A 23,676-nucleotide genomic window follows, 5' to 3' on the forward strand; every position below is an offset into this window, starting at 1 on the left:
TCATAACCATTTTATTGAAACGTTTATTTAGGAGAAAAATGTCCAACGAAAAAACGTTAGGAGAAACGTTTCAGAAACCATCAGAAAAATATTTATCAATTCTATATATCAGTGCCTCAAAGATAGACAGAGTTAAGTCACATTTTTGTAAAAAAACTAGATTTTTATATTTTATGAATTACTCTCTAAATTTCGTGTAGTGGAATCTCACTCTTTTGAAATATCACTTCAAGTAATAGTGATCTCAAAAGTTTCAAAAGAAAACAAGAAGAAAAGAGTATTGGATCGGTTTTCCGGATGGTTATTTATAAGGTGATAACACAAATGTTACTTGCGAGAACGTCACGTCTGGCCTGGCCATCTATCGGTCACTTGGTGAATCAGAGGCGGGAATCACACACACTTGTGTTGATTTTTGTCTCTTGTTCCATAATCGAGTACATTGAAACGTATGATGTAAAAATAATTAATACTCGCAAAGTAAGTAGAAATTACTATTTTTTCTATATTAATTATATAATTTCAAATCAATTTAATAAAACACATTTTTCGTTTCTGTGGAAAGGTGAAAAATACGTTTTTAAAATTGAGGTCTAAAAACGGTTTCTATTTAAACCGTTTCTTAAATGGTACTTTATGTTTCTTAGACATTAGATACGTCTAAGAAACATATATTAGGCTAACATGTGCTGCCTGGGATGTTACCAATAAGTATTTACAATATATTTTATCATACAAATTTTCCCAAGATCACTTGGAGATATTTTTTTCATGTATAAGATCCTTGGGCGGTTTTAATAATAACCCAACAGCAAGTCAATTTTCTACAGCTTATAAAAAATTATTACACCATAACGAAGTTAAATCATCTGTCGAAGCAAACTGTTTAGAATTAGAAAATATTAATATATTAACTGTATCTTCAGCAAGTAAATGAAGCAAGTAAATGAAGAAGATAAAGAAGAAAGTGTTGATGTCGATCTTATTTGTATTGACAATATTCCAACAAATTATAGCGATAGAATAGCTCGTCATGCGATATTATATGTGTCAGGAGCGCCCATACATATGTATAAGAAAGAAAATCGTGAAAGTACATACCTACTGCGCCATGTTGAGTCGTTTCGCCGAGACCGGCTATTGCGTCCTCATCCTCGGAAACTTCGAGTCTTTATGGGTTTCTCATCGGCTGCATCTATTAAATTCTATAGAACAATATTTATAAGTAACAAATAGAGTATTTGTAAAACAAACGCTCATGATTCTGACGAACCTTTTCAGTATAAAACCGCACCTTCGTCACGAGCGAGAGTCCTTGTACACTTCTGAAGCACATTTGAAATATCTCAACCTGCGCCAGTGCTGCCAGCCTTGACGCTCCACAAGGTTCTTCACGCGTGCGCCAATGGCAGCGCGTCAAGTCTGGCAAAATCTATCCGCGCAGTCGCGCGATTCGAATTTCGCGATCGCATCTCCGTCGATGATTTTTTTAACTAGTCAGTCATAATATTCGAGGTAACCCATACAGCACGAAAAGATTGCATATATATTGCAGGAATCTTCCACCGCAACGTAGCAACATTGCAAATTCACTGCGAAATGTTTCTGCAGCATTGCTATGGGATTGCAGGAATGTGAAACGTCCGCTTTTCGGAACATTGCAACGAAACGTCATAATAATATTGCAATGTAATGAATTTGCAATAATTATATTTATTCATTATTATATACTTTAAATATTTTTATTTATATAACTTCAATATTTTTATTTATTAACATAAATAGACAATTATATGTAATGTAACAATAGTAATAAAAAATTAAATAAACATTTTCTCTATTTTTGTTATAAAACAAGTAACTGTTCTTTATAAAAAAAACTTAAAAATCCTCTTCTTGAGATATTATTTTTCCTTTAATTATGTTAAAATATTTTTCCTTTAATTAAATCATTGAATCTTCTTCGTTTTTGTTTGTATGTTGCCTGTAAAAACAAAATAGGAATTAAAATTCATATATTAGCATAAAATTACATAAAAATATACATATACTGCAAGTATGTATAGAATTATATGTAAAATGACATACTTTGATCTCTCAATCCTAACCGGAGCTTGAGCAAGCCACTTGGAAATGCATTCAGCAATTTCTGCATCAGTGGCATGATTGTGTATTTCACGAACAGCTTCTATAACAGAAAAAGTTATTAAAAATATTACAACTATTAATATGCAGTTTTCTAATGAATGTCCATAATTTTGAGGTTATAGTGATATAAACCGTGAGATAGGCAAATAGAGATTCTCTATTATAATTAATAGATACAAGATTTTAACAGCACACAAGTGCTATAATGAGACATAATATTATAAAAAAGTACTTACCTTTTTCTTTTACGTAACTACTTTCTTTTAGAATGATGCTCGCGTCGTACAACCACCATGTTCTTTAGATAGTCGAAAGAGACGAACACCGCATACGCATATTACCGAGTTCAGATTCTGGTCATCGTACATGATTGGTCGAATAGATTTGGACGAATCTCGTTAGGATAGGAAGACTCCAATGTTTTAATAAAATGAATTATTAATATTAATTAATTACAAATTTTGATTGTGCAATGTTCCCGAAATATTAATGTCATGTTGCTACAAGTGTGCTGGTATTTTGCGGATATATATCTCCGCAATGTCTTTGTACTGTTGCATTGCAATTTGCAACGTTGCAACGTTGCTGCAATGTTGTTGCAAGCTTCTGTGCTGTATGGGAAGGTGATGATTTGTTACGCAATGCATTTGACGCATAAACATTTCCTCGTATCCGGTTTGCCATTAATTATTATACAATACCGAAAATATCGACTCTTGGCATTATTAGCCTTGGATTACCGGTCGATCGGAATCGAATATCGATCTAGTAGCCGGGGGAGAAAGTACTCGTCGAGGTTATACAAAACGTGTACTGATTTATTGTCAACAAGCTTATAAAACTATCATTCGAGATTTAATTGTTGCTGTCAGAATTAATGTAAAAAGCTTCTGTAAAAAAACTTTGCGTACAATACTGCGCAGATCGCGATCGTGAAGTAGCAGAGTGCGACCAAGATCTTGATCGAGATCATTTATAACGAGAGGAAAGATCAATTCGTTCATCTTGAGATAACCTCTGCAGTTCAACTTGAGTTCTGAGTTCGCTAAATCATCGAACGAGATCAATGCTGATGCGGCGGCGGATCTTGTGCAGGCCTATAATAATGTCATCGCTTCTCTGGAAGTCGTGAGTTCCATGAGTTCCATCGAGGCACCAGAGTGGGCACGCGAGTTTGTTTAATTAGGATTGATTATATCCAGAAGTGTCACCGTCACAGATTTCGCTTATTTGTCGACAGTCGGATCGACCGACGGTGAGTGAGATCGTGTCCTTTCCTGAGCATCACGCCTCGTTGGAGACGGAGTTCTTATTCTGCGTCGGTTCTCGCCAGCCGCCAAACGTCCTCTCGATTTCCTGGGCAAGAGCGAGCGTCAGATGATCGCAGTCTGGATTCGCAACAATCTGCAAAACCACGAAAACGTAAATATCCGGTTTGAATAAATATGGATATTATCAAAATGTCCATACTTAATATTAACAAAATCCGTCTTTGTTTCAATTTTTTTATTTGCCTTTTCAATTAATCTATTTAATTTGTTAATATTACGATTTATTATAATATATTTTACGTGTTGCTTATGAGTTGCTTATAAATTTTTCTTCTGCCCGTTTCGCAGGATTCGACAAAAAGCGAGGACGTTAATTCTCTACCTGAAGTCCGACCGGCAATTGATTCTTGTCGTAACCGAGCGGGCACTGCGTCACCGGAAGACCCAGCATGTTGAAGACCATCAAGTAAGTAAAATTCCCGACGTTGTATGTAATTTCTTGAGGATAGATCGCCGGACAGGTGAACGACGGAAATATCAGAACGCCGTTGTCACCTAGCAGCTCCTGATAAAGCGCCGTTATGCGTTATTTAAAAAAAAACTTAAAGTTCTTTTGCAAGTATGTATTATAAATGGAGGAGCTTTTCAAAAGACTCCAAATTGTACCTTGAACTGCTTCTTCAACTGCGCTTGTTTTTCCAACATATTGTTGTAAGTCGAGCGCGGGATTGCCTCGCCGATCCTCTTCAATATTCCGTAATATATGACGGGGAAACTGTGCGGCGACATGAAGAGGATATACCTGAGTATCTCGGCGAGCACGCTCTTCGATTTCTGAAATATAATTGTCTTTGTGAGACACAACACTGTTTCCGTTTCGCGCTTGATTGTAATAATATTTCGTGACTTATTGTCGCACCTTGGGATCGTCCGTGCGATCAAAGGCCGAATATACATTTTTAATGTTGAGGAGAATCCCTGAGCTTAATTCGAAAGACTTCTTCATGCCTTTCAAATTTCCCTGCGATTATATAATATTATATAACATTTATAATATAATTTCATATTAATAATATAAAAAATAATATAAGATAATATGATAGCTTAAGATTTAATAGCTTGTCTGCTATACCTTTTGCACTTTGACATCATATGCGTCCTCCAAATGTTTCTTCAGCTTGTAAATTGCGTTTCTCATGTCGCTGTTCACGCGACTCGTGGCGATCGAGCCAATGTCGTCCATATAAAAGAACTTCATATCCTTCAGAGACGTCTGCGTACAAGCACATAGAGGAGAATCCCCTATTATGAGATATGCTCCTAATATGAGATAATGGGGTTTCTGCTAAACTAGTGAGCACCATCTGTTAGTTCCACCATGAACTTATTACTCTTGGTGTAAAATGTATTTAGTGAAAAATTCATTGTTCGTTATTGCGTTTAGCCTTTGCAAGAAAAGGTTTGTGAAATTGTGAACATGTCAAAGGAACTTGAGCTAAGTCTTTAAACCTTGTGTATTATATAATAAAGAAATGGTTGGCAATAAATTCAGTATGCAATGATAGAGTAGAATCGTAGTAACAGGAAAATACGCAATTTGTTGAATTGCTTAATTGCAGAGGTTAGATTTCATGATCGCGGAACCGCTAGGCGTGTGGCTCGTATAATGAGACATTCAGGGTACTCTTAATATGAGATCATTATTGCTCGAATATGAGGATTATGTAGTGTAATAAAAAGAAAGAAAATACTACTTAAGGTTAAAGAAAAGTTAATACGAATTTATATTACGAAGTTTTGTGTATTTAATTTTTATAGAATCTGACTATGGAGGTTAGAGATACGAGGAAGCGTCGACAGTGGAATCGTGAAGATTTGGCGAAGGCTGTGGCAGCAGTATTTTTATAAAACTATCTAATAAAGTTTTTTAACTGCAATACTGATGTATTTTGCACTTTTAACACCGATTTCTCGAAGTATCTTATATTAGGAGCACACTTTCTCGATCCTGCGTAAAGTTCTTTTTTCAAATTTTTTTAATTTTCAGAAAAAAATAATATTTATATTAGATTTTTCATTTCACCAACCTAAAGCTTATTAAATTCTCTTCAAGATAACGTATTAAATTTTTAAATTCTGCCTATAGATGTCCTTACATTCGGCAAAATCGATATGGTATCTCATAATCGGGGACTTTCCCTACGTTTAATACGATTGCTACACACGATTTTGCGCTTGCGGCGTAATAAACAAGCGTAAATGAACAAAATATAATGCTCATTAAAAAAATAATAAATATTCCGTTATAATAGACTGGCGGAATCTTTTTATTTAACTGGCAAAAGAGAAGTTTGGCGCAGAGAAACTTCAGGGTCTCGCAACTGAATGAAGATTAAGGCAACTTTCTCTGTTCTCTGACCTTCTTCGATCGGTTGAATCCGATTTTCGCGTTGTCGGATTGCGCCATCGCACTCAGCAGGAGTGGCAGATCCGTAGCATACCTGACCATCGCACCGATCGTGAGAAACGAACTCCAGTTCTCGTCAGTCGCGCTGGGTTTGTGGCCTTCTACCGAGACCCAGTCTAAGGATGGGAAAGAACAAAATTAATCATGATCTATGATCTAAGATTTTGAGTATTCTTGTCTCTGTTGGACTTACCGGGCGTAGGTTTGTGACTGAAGATGCCGCAGAATAGCGCCGGAACTCTGACCGATCCAGCGATGTCCGAGCCCATGCCCAGAAGGGAGGCTCCCGCGCCTAGAAGGGCAGCCTGCAGCAAAACAGAATCAATTACCTCAACTTTTTTTTCCTTGAAACTTTAACGTTGAATAAGAATTCCGAATCGTCGCGACTGCTCTTTCCTAAAGAAAAATCCCGCTTCTTCAGGAAGAGAAAGGAAGAGAAAAGAGGAAGCGATGCACGGACCTCGCCACCGGAAGAGCCGCCGGCAGTCCTGCGCGTGTCGTAAGGATTCCTGGTGGTGCCGGTGACCTTGTTGAACGTGTGCCACCACATGCACATCTCCGGCGTGTTGCTGACGAGGAGAGGAATCCCGCCGGCCTCACGGACCCTCGCCACGACGTCGGCGTCGCGCGTCGCCCTCGAAGGAGTGTCCTTCACCCCCACGCAGTTGCTCATCCCTAGACAGGAAAGTTTCTCCGCTTGTCAACCGCAAAATGTGAGCAACGTGATCTCTTTACAAATTTTAGAAAATTCGCAGAAATTTTAGAAAATTCAGAAAACCTTAAAAGAGTAAAAGGAGTAATTAGGTGAAATTGTAATCAAATTTCCTTTTACCAAATGTCTATGCAATTTTGTTGAAAATTTTTGACGCTCCGCGGAATAGAAGTTAGAGCGTTTCGCCACAAAGTTTAATTTCCATTTTCGAATTTACACATATCGCATTGATGACGCAGATGACCCAGCGATCGTGGATCTATAGATCTTGGTGATGTCATAAAAAAATATCATTTAGTTTTTCATTTATTCATTTATTCATTTATTCTACCACTTGACCGCAAGTGTGCATAGGGACCAGTTTGTTCAATAGAAAACTCGTGATGCAGCAATCCTAAATGCATAATTCGAGGAAAATCTTGTCTTGCGTCTGATGAAAAAATAGCTTGTTTATTCACAGCCGTACAGGATTATTATATATGCAAACAATATATGTATATAGTTAATGCGAAGACGTTCAAAAGCTAGCGGCCTTGACTTTTCGCGCGAGAAAACTCGCGAACACGATAGGAAAACGTAAAATTAACGTTTTAGTTTGCGCATCTCGCGTAAGAAATATTATTTATTATATCTTCTTAAATATTCATCATTTTTCGCGCACAGCGTTTTTAATGGCATGCGATGGTGTGGCATTTATATAATTAAGTAATATAATATTTTTGCGTCTTTTTATACTTGAAACAGGATAAATATCAAATCGAAATCTTGATTCACTTTCTTGTCGAACTCTGCTTTAGAAACTTGTTAATAATAATTGAAAAAATTAATTAATTGTTAAAGTGTTAATGACGAACGTCAAAAAATCCTCTAGGATTCACGCATTTATTCCATCAATTCCAATTTCGTATCACATAATGTTAATAAAAAAGATAACTTGATATAAAGTTTCATGGCGAGATAATTTAATAAAATGCGTGATGAGATGTATAGACAGAATAAATATATATTCATGTTTATATGCACCCTAGCCACGCAATTCATCCATTAGACTGATGATGTAACTCTAATTATACGTTTGTGCATGTACAATCTACATTACAGTCGTGATTAAAAAAAAAGGACACACGCACCTTGAACGGCAATGCTTTCTTTAACGGTGATCGGCAGTCCGAGCAGCGGCTTCTCGCTCGCGATGCTGGCCTCGTCCATCGTCGTCGACCCGAGGAAAATATCGATCTCGCGTGCCTCTCGAACGGCCGCCTCGAAGCGGTCCTCCACGATCGCGTTGATCAACGGATTCACCTCCTTGCATCGCGCCACGTACGCGGTGATCACCTCCTCGCAGCTGACCTACAGTAAGCAGCACAGTTTTTTTTATTTTTATTTTTTACGTCTTCATGTTTTATGTAAGGAATAGTGCCGAGTGATTAATCGATCTAATTGAAATGCTGATGCGGACGATTATCGATTGCACTCTTACCTCTCTCGTGCGGATCTTTCGCGCGATCTCCGTCGCCGATTGCAGCAAGAGCTGATTCCCGATCGGCGGGCACCGCCGTCTCTTCCTCAGGCCGCGCAATTTGCAGAACGGCCCCAGCAGGCAGAACAGTAGGAAAAAGGCGCATCTTATTACCGTACTCGTCACCGTTGTCAAAGCTCCCTTGAAAGAGAACGTCACTTGCTCCGTATATACTCTCGGACTCTCGATTATCGCCGGAGGCTTTTAATCGCGACCTTTATTAAACTTCGCAATTCTCGACTAACGAGACACGCTAATCTTATCTCTATTTACGAATTCAGTAAACGCGTCGTTACTTAATACGCGCGAGCATCTCGAGCGCACGAGAGCGTGAATTGTAGATCGAGACTTACCATGATAGCGATTTATCGTTCTCACGCGCGAATTCGACTGCTTTTATTTCCAGGGAAGAGAGTTTTCCTGAGAGCTTTCCTCTTTTTCAGCTGCGACTTTTCGGGGCGATTGATCGTCCGTTTTACGCGAGGTCCGTGCGCATCAAAGTTCTCTTGGTCTGTCGAAGATACGTCCAGAAATTTTAGTCCGGATCACACGAAACAGCGGCACGTGTATGCCTCACGTTAATTTTTTGATTTAATTTAATCGACGTTAATTGATCGTCTGGGACTCACCGAGCAATTAAAGGGGAGGTCGCTACAAAGAACGCTTGCTATCAGCAACGGAAGCTCCATAATGCGGTTTTGTCACGACATTGCTATCCGTCGCGGCTGATTGCGGCCGATTAAACCATCAAAACTGACTGCCGAAGTCACGGTTGCATTAATTACGATAAACACGTGTCATTAGAAGCTGCAATTGGAGACACACGTGGCGATTTAACTCCACGAAGCGACCGGAGAAATCACGTTTCCTCGGGTAGCTTTTTCAAACTGATCGGGAAGAGAGAATGTGGAAAGTCACTTCAAAAATCATTCGTATTAAACGCGATGCCGTGAATTCTCAGCGAGGAAAAAAAAGCTTTCTAAATAAATTTCCGAAGGAAAAGAACGAGAAGGGGATTAAAATGACATATCGAGCGGCAATTAATACGATGTTAGTACGAATACAAATGCCTTCAAATCAACTTTTCCCACGGAAAAAGCGAGAGGATCGCATGCGAATTCTACTCGCGCCGGAGCCTCACTATCACATGCAAGCGTTTCGCTAAATGAGCTCTCCTGGAAGCGTAGGAAGCGAAGTGAGGCCGCGGTATATCGCCTCGCTCTGTCGATGTAAAACACGAACTTGAGTATATTGGACACTGAGGACACGCCACTTGTCACGCGGACTACTCGTCAAGCTTTACGATTGATTTTACGTGAGCGGTGCAGTGTTCACGCGGTCGCGTGTAGAAAACCTGCGGGCGCGTAACGCAATGCTCTATGAACACTCTTTCTTTCATTCTAGGTCGCGCCTCGTCGTCCTCGTGCGCGGTTCAACGTTGTCGAAGCGAGGAAAGCACACTAGAGAATTCCAAGAAGCCTCTCCGCGTCCTCCTCGTTCACGTCGCGCGGATGGAACAATATTGACGCATGAGTGAGTAAATCAAGGATACCGCTCGCCTGGAGCTAGCATCGGTATTGTTAAGTCTTTAAGTCTCTTTCCCCCGGACCCCGATAGTTTTCTGCGACAAAAACTCAACTGGTGTTCCGCAATCGTCGACGCTTCAGTATTCGCAACGTTTCCTTCTAATTGATGCTGGAACCATGTTTGGCGCTTTATTGCGAGCAAGCTAGTTTTGGTAGTTAGCTGTGCGTGTCATCACTAATTCTTGCTACGTTCGTACGTAAAGGCAAAAGAACCAGTTCCCGAACAACTTCTGTATTCGTGATGTCAGGTGGGGTGAGATATGTACCCGTCTATTTGGTATTTCGCTATGTAATATGCTAAATAGATATCGCCTATTATGCAAAATTGCGAATTACTTGTTAAAGATTCCGTGATAGAATTATATAGATATAGAGGAGAATCCCCTATTATGAGATATGCTCCTAATATGAGATAATGGGGTTTCTGCTAAACTAGTGAGCACCATCTGTTAGTTCCACCATGAACTTATTACTCTTGGTGTAAAATGTATTTAGTGAAAAATTCATTGTTCGTTATTGCGTTTAGCCTTTGCAAGAAAAGGTTTGTGAAATTGTGAACATGTCAAAGGAACTTGAGCTAAGTCTTTAAACCTTGTGTATTATATAATAAAGAAATGGTTGGCAATAAATTCAGTATGCAATGATAGAGTAGAATCGTAGTAACAGGAAAATACGCAATTTGTTGAATTGCTTAATTGTAGAGGTTAGATTTCATGATCGCGGAACCGCTAGGCGTGTGGCTCGTATAATGAGACATTCAGGGTACTCTTAATATGAGATCATTATTGCTCGAATATGAGGATTATGTAGTGTAATAAAAAGAAAGAAAATACTACTTAAGGTTAAAGAAAAGTTAATACGAATTTATATTACGAAGTTTTGTGTATTTAATTTTTATAGAATCTGACTATGGAGGTTAGAGATACGAGGAAGCGTCGACAGTGGAATCGTGAAGATTTGGCGAAGGCTGTGGCAGCAGTATTTTTATAAAACTATCTAATAAAGTTTTTTAATTGCAATACTGATGTATTTTGCACTTTTAACACCGATTTCTCGAAGTATCTTATATTAGGAGCACACTTTCTCGATCCTGCGTAAAGTTCTTTTTTCAAATTTTTTTAATTTTCAGAAAAAATAATATTTATATTAGATTTTTCATTTTACCAACCTAAAGCTTATTAAATTCTCTTTAAGATAACGTATTACATTTTTAAATTCTGCCTATAGATTTCCTTACATTCGGCAAAATCGATATGGTATCTCATAATCGGGGACTTTCGTCTAGATCTTTACCGGTAGCGGTAAAATAATTTTAATAATTATAATTTAATTTAATTTAAAATAATTTAATAATTTTAATCGTAAATTTTTTCCAAAATTCTTAATTTTACACGAACCCTGTAATTCAGGAAAAAGTTCGATTATTGTTCTTGTGATTAGAGGTAAATGCCTTTTTTTACTCAAACTCATTACGATATTTTCTTGACACATTAGGTAAACTATAATTCACATCATTTATCACTTATCGCGGTAAGCATATTTACAGTTACGTGTTTTTAATAAGCATTATCATAATTTGCCTCAGTGCCCGCTGGAATCAAAGTTTATCGGCACCGAAATTCATTTAGACGGATGCATTCGAAACAGATTTACTGTGAAAAAAATTCATCATACATATGTAACGCGCACCGTGTAACAGCAATAACACTCGAATCGTTATCTCGACAGAGAGTTCGCTATCAATTAGACCAGACCAGATTAAAGTTGATTTATAATTTTTTTGCACTCTTCTGTCAGTCCGAGATTGGATTACGTCTTATATCTCGATACACTTCACAACATAAGTATTTCGTGTAACGCAGCGACTGTGGAGGCAAGTAACATCGCAGAGCGATTTGTATAACCGGATCATATTAAATTTCTTATCTTCTTTGTTTGTTTTCCTTGGACTTGTTTATTGAATAATTGGATGACTTTAAAGGAAGGATTTCATGTGTCAAGATTATAATCTAGAATAGAGAAATAGCGCGGAGCAGGAAATAATTTCGGACTGATTAGCATCTAATTTGGAATAATTTGAATTAAGTACAGTTGAGCAGTGGGATTAAAGGGTTCGCAGCGAGTGATCGACACCGTTGCTTCGACAACTTCAACGATATAGCAAATAATATACAATCAAAGTATTGTCGTAACGAAAAATATTTAAAGACATCGCAGTGTTTAATGCGATCTTCAAAATAAATTTATATCCGATGATCTCGACACTGAGATTAAGTTTCTGGTGTTCAGAAGAGCGTGCTAGATCACTGGCGAGTGCCCTTTATCAGTTAGATATCAGTTAGTTATCAGTTCGATATAGTCCAAACCTGATGAAGCTTCGAGCGTCAAGTCCGATTGCGTCCATCACAGTTCGCGGTCGCTCATTCGCAACTGACTGATTCGCAACGATCCCAAAAGCAAGTAACGAGTCTGCGAAGAAGCAGCTGAGTGGGGTGAGGAAGCCTCGCCGAAGCACGATGTATTTATTCCAAATATCAATGTGTGAATTCGTCGACACACGTGTCATTGTCATTCCTACCGCCGCCTTGTCATCCGCTTTGAAATTGCCGTCCGTTTGCTATTTATGATCTGGTTTCGATTCTACGTAAAATGACGCACAAATTTTTTTAGTTTGAATATTTGGTAATTATGTACTTTAACGGACCCAGCCCCGATGACCTTGACCTTGACATATGTTGTCAATGTCACCCTCCTGAGCGACCTTGAAGAAGTTTTAGCCGTCGCTCGTCCTTTGTTAAAAAGTTATAAACAAAAGAAATTTCGAAACTATAGTAGTTATTTTGAAAGAATATTGAATATTGAGAGATATAAACGACGAATATGTATATGAACGAAGAAAGGAAAGTCATTTAAAGCAGTGAATTGTTAATATATAGAATAGCTTCTTTTAATATAAGTACAAAGTATTCTTCACTTTAACCAAAAGCACAAACAGTTAAATACAAAGTATTCTCTGCTTTAACTTAACCTAACCTAACCTAAGCTAAAATTCCATCAAATATACTCTTTCGTAAACGTATATGGTATCGTAAAATTATGCTTTATTCATTAAACATTTTTGTTAATAACTTTTTAACAAACAACGAGCGAAGGGTGAAACCTAGTGCGGGTTATTCGGAAAGGTGACTTTTGTAATATATGCCAAACTCAAGTCCTTGCTTCGCGTGGACAGCTGAAAATTCGTGCAAAATTATTAAACTTCTTTTGTTAATAACTTTTTAATAAACAACGAGCGACAACTAAAACCTCTTCAAGGTCACTCAGGAGGGTGACCTTGACAACATATGTCAAGGTCAAGGTCATCGGGGCTGGGTCCGTTAAAGTACATAATTACCGAATATTTTTCACGGTTTTTAAGAACACTATTTGTGCGTACTGCAGCAAGTTTAAGTAGTTTTTTAAGTATTTTCGCTGGAAAGAGGGATAGATAAAAGGAAGAGATTAAAGTCTGATTGCCCACAGACCAGATATTTTATTAAAATTAATCAAATATTTTATATTGAGCAATGATTAAACCTTGAGACAATAAAAAAGCAATACACGTGGAATATATCACGCAAAGAATTTGCCATTTGTTGAAAGTTTTAAGAATAACGTGTCTGTTGACTCGTGACTCATAATTATACGTGCCTCGAGAATCGAGTTTTGTGTATTCGTTCAAAGGTAAGTGTTCAAAGGTTGATAATTACTACTTCTTGCGAAATATTACGTTATTTGCGTCATTGGTAAACAGAGATCGGTTGAAGCATTATGTAGAAAAGAGAAATGTGCAACCTACAAAAGTATCGAAAGTGGCACATGGCAGTGGCCAGGAATTTAAAACGCTCAAAAAGTGCTGGCGTCGAGAAACAGAAAGTTCGTGACCGGCAAACTGAAGTCGACTTTTTCAGCTGAAAGTATTTCCCATTGACTTTTACAAGGGAGCATGTTAAGCTTCATTAACGGATGCGTTACGGCGGAAGCGTGGAGTGACAATGAAAGTGTAATACTATTTACGAGTTTGTAATGAGATAACATCTTCTCTTATATTAGGAGTGTGATTTAGTTTTGAGGGTTTTGCAACAGATGGCTGTAGTGTCAGTTTGTTCCATAGCTGTTTCCGATAACTGTTGTTTCTTACAGTGTTGACATTATCCATGACATTTAGTAGCATTATAGCAATAGATGCAATAACAGTCGTGTTTATATCATCGTAAAAATGCAACTTTCGAAACAGCATTTTCGACATGCGTTGCTTTTGTTTTTTAATCAAAAGAAAGCTGCGGCTGAGGGTTATAGAATTCTTGTGGAAACTTATAGTGATTCTGCCCCATCAATTAAGACGTGTGAATACTGGTTTAGACGCTTTAAAAGTGGTCATACTGATGCGAAGGACAAAGAACGCTCGGGACAACCAAGAAAGCTTGAAAATGCAGATTTGCAAGCATTATTGGACGAAAATCCAACAGAATCCACTTCAGAACTTGCCAGAGCATTAAATGTTGCTCGTACAACATTTACATGAAATGGGAAAAATTCAGAAAGAAGGGAAATGGGTTCGACATGAATTATCGGAAAGTGCCATTGCGAACCGGTTGAACATTTGCATTTCGTTGATCGCCAGGCAAAAAAAGAAGAGTCTTTTGTCTCGGATTGTTACTGGGGATGAAAAGTGGATCTATTTTGATAATCCGAAAGGCAGAAAATCATGGGTGGATCCAGGCGAACCATCAACATCCACTCCGAGACGCAATATTGACGGTTGAAAAGTAATGCTCTGTATTTGGTGGGATAGTGTACTATGAGCTGTTAAATCCGCACGAGACTGTCACGGCTGATCGTTATCGACACCAATTGTATAAGGTGAAGCAAGCATTGGACCAAAAACGACCACCAATTGCGAGTAAACGACGGAAAGTGATTCTTCTTCGTGACAACGCTCGACCTCACGTTGCGTTATCAGTGAAACAAACACTGTTAGAGCTCGAATGGGAAGTCTTACCGCACCCCGCGTATTCTCCGGACATTGCTCCATGCGATTATTATTTGTTCCGGTGGATGCAACACGCTTTAGAGGATACACACTTTCATCATTTCGAAGAAGCGCGAAAATTCGTCGACGAATGGATCAACTCAAAAGAAGAGTCATTTTATCGTCGTGGAATCCATCTCTTGCCAGAGCATTAAATGTTGATCGTACGACAGTTACCAAACATTTACATGAAATGGGAAAAATTCAGAAAGAAGGGAAATGGGGTCGACGTCAATTATCGGAAAGTGCCATTGCGAACCGGTTGAACATTTGCATTTCGTTGATCGCCAGGCAAAAAAAGAAGAGTCTTTTGTCTCGGATTGTTACTGGGGATGAAAAGTGGATCTATTTTGATAATCCGAAAGGCAGAAAATCATGGGTGGATCCAGGCGAACCATCAACACCCACTCCGAGACGCAATATTGACGGTTGAAAAGTAATGCTCTGTATTTGGTGGGATAGTGTACTATGAGCTGTTAAATCCGCATGAGACTGTCACGGCTGATCGTTATCGACACCAATTGTACAAGTTGAAGCAAGCATTGGACGAAAAACGACCACCAATTGCGAGTAAACGACGGAAAGTGATTCTTCTTCGTGACAACGCTCGACCTGACGTTGCGTTATCAGTGAAACAAACACTATTAGAGCTTGAATGGGAAGTCTTACCGCACCCCGCGTATTCTCCGGACATTGCTCCATGCGATTATTTGTTCCGGTGGATGCAACACGCTTTAGAGGATACACACTTTCATAATTTGGAAGAAGCGCGAAAATTCGTCGACGAATGGATCAACTCAAAAGAAGAGTCATTTTATCGTCGTGGAATCCATCTCTTGCCAGAGCATTAAATGTTGATCGTACGACAGTTACCAAACATTTACATGAAATGGGAAAAATTCAGAAAGAAGGGAAATGGGGTCGACGTCAATTATCGGAAAGTGCCATTGCGAACCAGTTGAACATTTGCATTTCGTTGATCGCCAGGCAAAAAAAGAAGAGTCTTTTGTCTCGGATTGTTACTGGGGATGAAAAGTGGATCTATTTTGATAATCCGAAAGGCAGAAAATCATGGGTGGATCCAGGCGAACCATCAACATCCACTCCGAGACGCAATATTCACGGTTGAAAAGTAATGCTCTGTATTTGGTGGAATAGTGTACTATGAGCTGTTAAATCCGCATGAGACTGTCACGGCTGATCGTTATCGACACCAATTGTACAAGTTGAAGCAAGCATTGGACCAAAAACGAGCACCAATTGCGAGTAAACGACGGAAAGTGATTCTTCTTCGTGACAACGCTCGACCTGACGTTGCGTTATCAGTGAAACAAACACTATTAGAGCTTGAATGGGAAGTCTTACCGCACCCCGCGTATTCTCCGGACATTGCTCCATGCGATTATTTGTTCCGGTGGATGCAACACGCTTTAGAGGATACACACTTTCATAATTTGGAAGAAGTGCGAAAATTCGTCGACGAATGGATCAATTCGAAAGAAGAGTGATTTTATCGTGGTGGAATCCATCTCTTGCCAGAGCATTAAATGTTGATCGTACGACAGTTACCAAACATTTACATGAAATGGGAAAAATTCAGAAAGAAGGGAAATGGGGTCGACGTCAATTATCGGAAAGTGCCATTGCGAACCAGTTGAACATTTGCATTTCGTTGATCGCCAGGCAAAAAAAGAAGAGTCTTTTGTCTCGGATTGTTACTGGGGATGAAAAGTGGATCTATTTTGATAATCCGAAAGGCAGAAAATCATGGGTGGATCCAGGCGAACCATCAACACCCACTCCGAGACGCAATATTGACGGTTGAAAAGTAATGCTCTGTATTTGGTGGGATAGTGTACTATGAGCTGTTAAATCCGCATAAGACTGTCACGGCTGATCGTTATCGACACCAATTGTACAAGTTGAAGCAAGCATTGGACCAAAAACGACCACCAATTGCGAGTAAACGACGGAAAGTGATTCTTCTTCGTGACAACGCTCGACCTCACGTTGCGTTATCAGTGAAAGAAACACTATTAGAGCTTGAATGGGAAGTCTTACCGCACCCCGCGTATTCTCCGGACATTGCTCCATGCGATTATTTGTTCCGGTGGATGCAACACGCTTTAGAGGATACACACTTTCATAATTTGGAAGAAGTGCGAAAATTCGTCGACGAATGGATCAATTCGAAAGAAGAGTGATTTTATCGTGGTGGAATCCATCTCTTGCCAGAAAGATGGGAAAAAGTTATAGAAAACGAAGGAAAATATTTTGATTAAGGTATTCATTCATTATCATATTTAAATATATGCGTTTTTGAGCAAAAAAAACCCTCAAAACTAAATCACACCCCTAATAGTTCTTACACAATTTTCCTGGTATACATAAAACTGTTAAAAATAAAACTGGCGAGGTAGCGACGATTACAAATAACAAAATTACTGGCTTATCTTATTAAATTAAATTACTGGCTTATTTTATTAAATTAAATTTTATTAAATTACTGGTTTAGCTGATCAATTAAGCGACAAGTGCGGTGCTTTGAGTTTGCGCGAACATTCATGCATGAACATTAATGTCGAGAGAGTTCGAAAGACAAGGAAGGCAGGCGTTATGTAATCGGAACGATATTTATTACAGAAAGATTACAAGATTATATTCAGGACTATAAACATTTTCGGCGCGGCCTATGCGCCGCGATCAAGACGCGGTTGTGTCCCGTTCTTTTCTTCTTTTTGTTTTGCAATTGTGAAAAATATTATTTACATTGCACATGTATCACTAACGTTACTATCAGACGAGCGGACAGTTGATCGATGAGAACTCTCCGCGAAAGGCCGTTTCGAACGAAGAAGTACAACCTTATCTCAGCACGCTCGACCCCTTTTACTCGCATCGAAAAGATTCCCAAGGTAAAAGGGTGATCCCCTTCACCCTTCACGAGCTACCGGATTGCGGGATCGTTTACTTTATTTTTCAAAATCTCGCGCTAATTGTCCGCTTGCTCAATCTCGATAGAATCATGATGAACGATGATAGCATGACTTTGTCAGCACCAGAAGAGCCAGAGGCGAGGAATCATCCTGAGGACATTGCGTGCAGCTCTCCCAAGAACGTGTCTAGCCGGAAAGCAAGATGAAGAACCGAGAGGAGGACTTTCTTTCCTTCCACCAAAAAAAGGTAGAAATAATTGCAGCATTAACTATAAATATTACACTGAAACTGCGGAAGTTGAGCTAATAGTAGCTAGAAAAATTGTGAACGCAATGTATCCTCGCTGATCCGGCTCCCCTGATGCCTAACGATGATCTTCGATCTTCCATCGATGATCTAACGCGATATCTATCTGCGATATCAGCATTAATTTCGGGACGAGCGAGGGAGTTGCGGGGAGGTGTGACCGTCCAGTTTTCGCACGAGTGTTTCTCGTCATCATTAGGCACAACGCGCCGCGGAAAATCACCAAAAGCGAGGAGGGAAAGGGCAGGGGACGAAAAGAGCTCCGATCAGGGGGATCAAGTCGCTATCAAGGTAGACGTCCAAGATCTCACGAGCGAGTAGCAAGTGGCAAAACGGTCGCTAGTACTCGCGCGTGCAAAGTACGGAAGCAAAAATGGTCATTTCTCGACAGTCGATGCGAATTAATCTTTGCCATTCATTCTTTCCTTTCTCCTTTTTAGCAGGCGACCGTCGTCGCCCGTTGCGCGACCGCAAGCGCGAGAGCTTCGCCCGCCCGCTCGCTCGCTCGGCGTTCGTTTCCTTTTCTTACTTCGTTTTGCGTCTTGTTACCTCTTAAGTACCGAGTACAGCGTTACATTATTATCGTTATCGTTATTATACCATTACGATGTGCGTCTACGTCCGGCTACGTCTAGGCGCGTGCATGCGTCGCCTCCGTTTCCCGGCGACGATATCGCGACGTTATCATCAGCTCACGTCGCTCTGCCGCCGTTCTGCCGCGATTTTCGTATTTTATAATAAAATATGTCGACGTGGCGTGTAAATATATTATATATATTATATATATATCTTGCGCGCTCCGAATTCTTAACGTCTACTGCGGTGAAAAAAATATGTTTCCCTTTCAAATCACTTTCAGCACTTTGGAGAATCACCCTAAAGATTTATCGTTATCGCACATTATTTATCCGCGCTGTTTCATTTGTTCGCGTCGAAAGGAGAGAAACGGTCATGCTCGATCTACGCAACAGATCAAGACTAACCGGCGAATCAGTTCGCCGCGAGTGACTGTAACTGCAGCAGTCACTGGCAATGTTGGCCGATCGTCAAATACTTCGCAGTCGCGAAATTCACGCAATTAGACCGAGAGCTGTGCAGTTCCTTTGCAGAAAGTATCCGAAAAAAGTATCTCGAGTCGCGGACGAGTAAACTGGACAGAGATCCTCTGACTATCGAATTCAGCTGGAAATCAGTTAGAAATTGGTCAAGACAGTTATTAAAACGCGAAGAGGAAGAAGTGCGCACTTTGCGAGACGGACGCCGTGATGCTGCCAGTCTCCGCTGGCAGACTGGCTGGCCTCCGGCGAAGACGGAAAACGGGACCACGGGCGGGAATCCGCAGTGAGACGACGCAGACTGTGCTCTCGCTGCCGGAGCATCCGAGAGAGAAGCGGCTGAAGCGGGAGTTATCGCTCTCTACGGGGGACAAAACGCGTACAAAAATCCTAGTGTATATAAATAAGTCTATAAGCGCTTAACAAGAGACGATGCCTTAAATCGTAATCGACGCGACACGGCGTCTTTCCTTCCTTCTTTCTTTCTTTCCTCCTTTTCAACGGCTTTGCAGATGCGTGTTTTCATCACCGATAAAACGTGTGCAGTTCCTCGACAAGAAGGTCGTGGACGGGAGTTACCCGGGGAGTTACGCGCGCCGGAACGAGAAAACGAGAGGAAGGAGCCTTTTCCGAGACTAACGCTTATCCCTAAACTTAGTAAAAATTAGCGCACGATAATCTAATCGACGTGCCGTTGCGCGTTCTCGCGCACGGCCGTTATCGAAACGATCGGTAATCTCTACGTAACGAAACCACGTATTTTTACATCCGCGCACGACGACGAAACAATAGAGTAACAAACAGAATCGCGGGACTCTCGCGAGCGGAGTTTTTTTTTCTCGCGCGAGAGACGAGACGAGACGCGGACGATAATGATCGGACGTTCCTTTTCTCTCGTGTCGACGAGGCGCGAGGGTGCAATAAGTTACGATCGACAACGGAGAAACGCTCGCGAAGCTGAACCGTCTCGGAACTACCATCGTTATCCTCCGACTGTGTGACTGTGTACGTGTGTGTGTGTGTGCATCGATGCGCTGTCAGGAGAACAAGATGCGGCGGACGCAATCTGTGTATCTGCATTCTTTCGCGTGGCTTACTCTGGAAAATGGCTTCGGGAGGCTCCACGCTTCGAGAGACGGAGGCAGATATCGTGGTTTTCGCGTTTGCACAGCGATTATTAGCGAATCGGTTTAAATAGCGCGATTACACGTGCGCGGGTTTAGCGGAGACAGCGCGACGGTGAGATTCTTTGGAGAGGAGGTTCCGGGGGCGAGGGAGGGAGGGACAACGAGTGGCTCGGCGGGCGACCGCGGGACGCACTCATCGCGCGTCCTTCGCCGTCAGTTTCTCTATCAGCTCCTGCAGCGGCGCCAGTTCTCTTCTGTCGATTAGATTGAACTCCTGCAACACGAGGATCGAATTATTAATCGTTGGATTCGAGATCAAGAGAATCAAGCGAGCTTCTTTGCAATTTATATTGAAGTTTTTTAAATTATATATTATCATTTTCGTAACCTCGAGACGATGTTAACTTCATTTCTTAATGCACGTTATGCAAATGACTTTATCGATCCAGTATTTTTATAAATAGCGAATCATCCTTACTTAAATATTAAAACTATCATCTATATACGGATGACGGTGCAGTCTACATATTAAATCGCTATTTTTATATTTTATTCTCTTGCAGGGAAATATTCACGGGACGAATGCACGGGATACCTGAACGAAGAAGATGAAGTGCTTGAACGACGTGTTGAGATGCGCCTCCTCCCCGAGCTGCACCACCTCGCTGAAGTGCTGATGGTAGATGTGCGCGTAAACTCGGAACAATCGCTTCAGGATGGTCTTGGCGATCGACAGGAAATTCTTGGGGAAGGGGACACCTGCGAACAGAGACGCGGAGACCGTGATCAGCGCTTCGGAACACTTCAAGAGCACAATCCTGCGGAGGACCACGAAGTCAAAAAATGGAGTAATCACCGATCTTCGACGGAAAGAGAGCCTCGTCGTCCAGCTGATCCTGCACCCAGGTCATCAGGTAGTCTATGTACTTGGGCGCCGAGCACTTGATGGGCTTCTTCACCGTGTGACCGTCCGCCCAGTGGTACTCGTACTTGGGTCCCGCCGACATGATGGGACAGCTCTCCTCCGTGCAGAACTCCGTGATGGTGCCGTACAACATGTTGATTTGATTGAAGAAATCGACAGCTGCGAGGGGGACACGTGGTGAGTTGATCGTGAACATCTTGGTCTTTGAACGAGAAGCGAGTAAGAGGAATGTTAGATCGACGCCTCGACTTACTGTTGACGGCCACCCACTCGTTCAGGTCCTCTCCTTCAGGAAGCATGACGGCTAGCCGTAGATTCCCGGAACCCAACGTGGCGGCGGCGTGCTTCATCAGGTCATACTGATGAGTACCCTCCGGGATGTTCTTCTTTGGTTTGAAGGTCTTGGAAGACCTGCTTCCGCTGAAACAGCGAGGACGCGGGTTAAAAGATCGCCTGAGATCTAGATTTCTCGCTGTGAAAGTTTAATATTTTAATTTAATTTAATGAAAAATTAATTTATAACCGCTTCGAGGGATAAATCTCTGGAGTACGCAACAAAGTATGCGTGGACGTCTAATTTTACGCAGTATTTTAATCTAGAAATTTTATTTCGATAATGGAAAAAAGGAATAATTAAACTCGCGTTTTAGCTGCACTCTCTCGCCACTTTCCTCAGTCTCCTCTCCTTCAAAAGTGAAAAATTGCTTCATCGCGCCAGCACAAAAAGATGTGCATGAACGACAAATCTGTTGAATTTTTTTCTCTCCAGCTGCATTCTTTCACACGTTTCATAAATTCTTTTCCCCTTTCTTTGCTCGAAGGGTCTAAATATATATCCGCTGCATTATATTACATGCGGAAAGACGCAAGAGAGCGCAATTGGGACGGGGCGAAAATTCGGAGGTCTCTCCGGTTACATCTTCCTGCGTTTCCTTCAGGAAATTCTCCTCCCTCCGTTTTCTCGCGCCGCGAATCATCCGAAACGTGTTCGTCGTCGTCGTCACGCGCACGTGGAAAGCGTAAAAAAAGAAGGCGTGTAGCTGGAGGAGAGACGGGCCCGCGTTACGCGAACGTGCTCGGCCGCGATCGCTCAGCTGATCACGATCGCGCGCACACGGAGAGCGGCGCTGTCCATTACGGACGTCAAAACGAGCGAACGAGCTGACACGAGCGAGACAGCGTTACCATCTCGAAATTCTCGGCGACGAGAAAAACGAGGCGCGGCGCCGGAGGCGGCTGCGATCGCCGAGACGGACGGTGATTCACGGACTATCGCCGCGATAATCCTGACGTTCCGGGAACGCGGCGGGTCCCGCGGGAAGCCAGAGTCCACCCGCGGTCGGCGCGCTGCTATTTTTATCCTCGATCGATTCACCGGCGGATCGCGTCGTCCTCGTCGTCGACAGACCCGAGATCGCCAGATTAGATACGGGGACAATGAGAGCACGCATTTTGAGGGAACGTCGAGACGGAGGAATAAACTTCCTAGGATCTAGGAGGATCTAGAGGAGGAGGACGACTCGCTCAGCTGTTGCGGGACGGAAGAGAACCACCACGACGACGACGGTGACGCGGTCCTCTCATCCCGCATCCTTCTCGCGCCTCCGTCGAGGCATATCGATCGCACGGCACGACCACACACGCGACGGACGGCTCGACCACGCCGGGAGGAACTCGCGAAAGGGCGAGAAGGAACTCACAACAGGAAGCTCATCGTGGCTGGCCTCTCGTAGACGTAGCTGGGTCGTTCCGTTCGGCGAAATCACGATCGCCCGTTCCGCTCGGTCGCCTCCGCGCGTCCGCCCGACCTGGACGCGTGACGAAACGCGACGACGACGATGATGATGATGGCTAGACGGCTAGACGAGAGGGAAGGTAACGGCGACAAGGACGATGATTGTCCACCGATGACAACGTGCCAGTCGGTTGGCCGTGCCGCCGCTCTCTCGCGCTTTCTTTTCCTCTCCTCTCTGTCGCACGAACGCTGAGGGACGATGAGCAGTCCTCGTCGTCGTCGTCGTGGAACCTAGACCGCCCTGCACCACCCGTCCACTGTCGTCCGATTTCACTTGCGCTGCTTCCCGTTTTTCTTTCTCCTTCTCTCTCTCGTTTTCTCTCCTCTTCTCTTTCCGCCGCGACCACAAAATGACGTTTGCGCTCAGCCGACTGTCATCACGCGGGGATGATAAGCTCCGAGACGGATACGCGACTGTGTAACATGGACGCGGGACAACGACGCACGCAACTAGATCGAGCGTCTCGCCCGCGGAGCGTGAGGCTCCGCGCGATCGAGCGAGAGGGAGGCTACGAGGAACCTAACCTCTCTCGTTCTACCTCGCGGGCAGCGCGGTAGGTTAGAGCGAGACGGATCGGGTTCTCCGGAATCGCACTCGCGTCACTCGTGGTCATGGAACATACGAACGCTTGTCGACGCGGAGATAACCAGATGATCCGGCGGCTGCGATTGGTTCCGCCATGTTGTTACTAGCGCTGTTACCAGCGTCGCGCGCCTCGAAGCGCGAGAGGCCCATCTCGACGTTTCGCGATCTTTC

At 42.0% G+C, this 23,676-nt stretch overlaps 2 protein-coding genes across 5 annotated transcripts; both read right to left on the minus strand.

Annotated features, from left to right (window-relative positions):
• Nucleotides 1-2,945: 2,945 nt before the first annotated feature.
• LOC105278815 (fatty-acid amide hydrolase 2) lies at nt 2,946-12,268 on the minus strand. 4 transcript variants are annotated; one of them, XM_020031481.2, is made up of 13 exons: nt 12,070-12,268; nt 8,747-8,924; nt 8,471-8,628; nt 8,079-8,258; nt 7,729-7,948; nt 6,347-6,561; nt 6,080-6,191; nt 5,839-6,002; nt 4,552-4,692; nt 4,339-4,440; nt 4,086-4,253; nt 3,802-3,984; nt 2,946-3,552 (listed from the first exon to the last, which is right to left on the minus strand). In XM_020031481.2, exons 3-13 carry the CDS (start codon nt 8,471-8,473, stop codon nt 3,433-3,435), a joined length of 1,608 nt encoding a protein of 535 aa, XP_019887040.2. In that variant the 5' UTR covers nt 8,474-8,628; nt 8,747-8,924; nt 12,070-12,268; the 3' UTR covers nt 2,946-3,432. The 4 variants fall into 4 exon arrangements, with proteins under 4 accessions (XP_019887040.2, XP_019887039.2, XP_011336495.2 ...); XM_020031480.2 differs by having other exon boundaries at nt 8,747-9,004; XM_011338193.3 differs by lacking the exon at nt 8,747-8,924.
• A 5,122-nt stretch (nt 12,269-17,390) lies between these two features.
• On the minus strand, nt 17,391-23,471 carry LOC105278813 (MOB kinase activator 1B). Its single transcript, XM_011338190.3, has 5 exons — nt 22,825-23,471; nt 21,378-21,544; nt 21,056-21,283; nt 20,795-20,958; nt 17,391-20,473 (listed from the first exon to the last, which is right to left on the minus strand). The coding sequence occupies exons 1-5, from the start codon at nt 22,836-22,838 to the stop codon at nt 20,393-20,395; spliced, it is 654 nt and encodes a 217-aa protein (XP_011336492.1). The 5' UTR covers nt 22,839-23,471; the 3' UTR covers nt 17,391-20,392.
• Nucleotides 23,472-23,676: the final 205 nt, after the last annotated feature.

Source organism: Ooceraea biroi, chromosome 12 (assembly GCF_003672135.1).
Source record: "Ooceraea biroi isolate clonal line C1 chromosome 12, Obir_v5.4, whole genome shotgun sequence".
Lineage (NCBI taxonomy): Eukaryota > Metazoa > Arthropoda > Insecta > Hymenoptera > Formicidae > Ooceraea > Ooceraea biroi.

Bases quoted from the DNA above. Each gene is read 5' to 3' on its own strand.
- LOC105278815 (XM_011338193.3), bottom strand. The intron at 7,949-8,078 runs GTAAGAGTGCAA...TGCTTACTGTAG, and splicing joins GAAAGATCCGCACGAGAGAG to GTCAGCTGCGAGGAGGTGAT. The intron at 4,254-4,338 runs GTGCGACAATAA...ATTATATTTCAG, and splicing joins ATCGCACGGACGATCCCAAG to AAATCGAAGAGCGTGCTCGC.
- LOC105278813 (XM_011338190.3), bottom strand. The intron at 21,284-21,377 runs GTAAGTCGAGGC...TCCCCCTCGCAG, and splicing joins CGAGTGGGTGGCCGTCAACA to CTGTCGATTTCTTCAATCAA. The intron at 20,959-21,055 runs GTGATTACTCCA...CTCTGTTCGCAG, and splicing joins TCTCTTTCCGTCGAAGATCG to GTGTCCCCTTCCCCAAGAAT.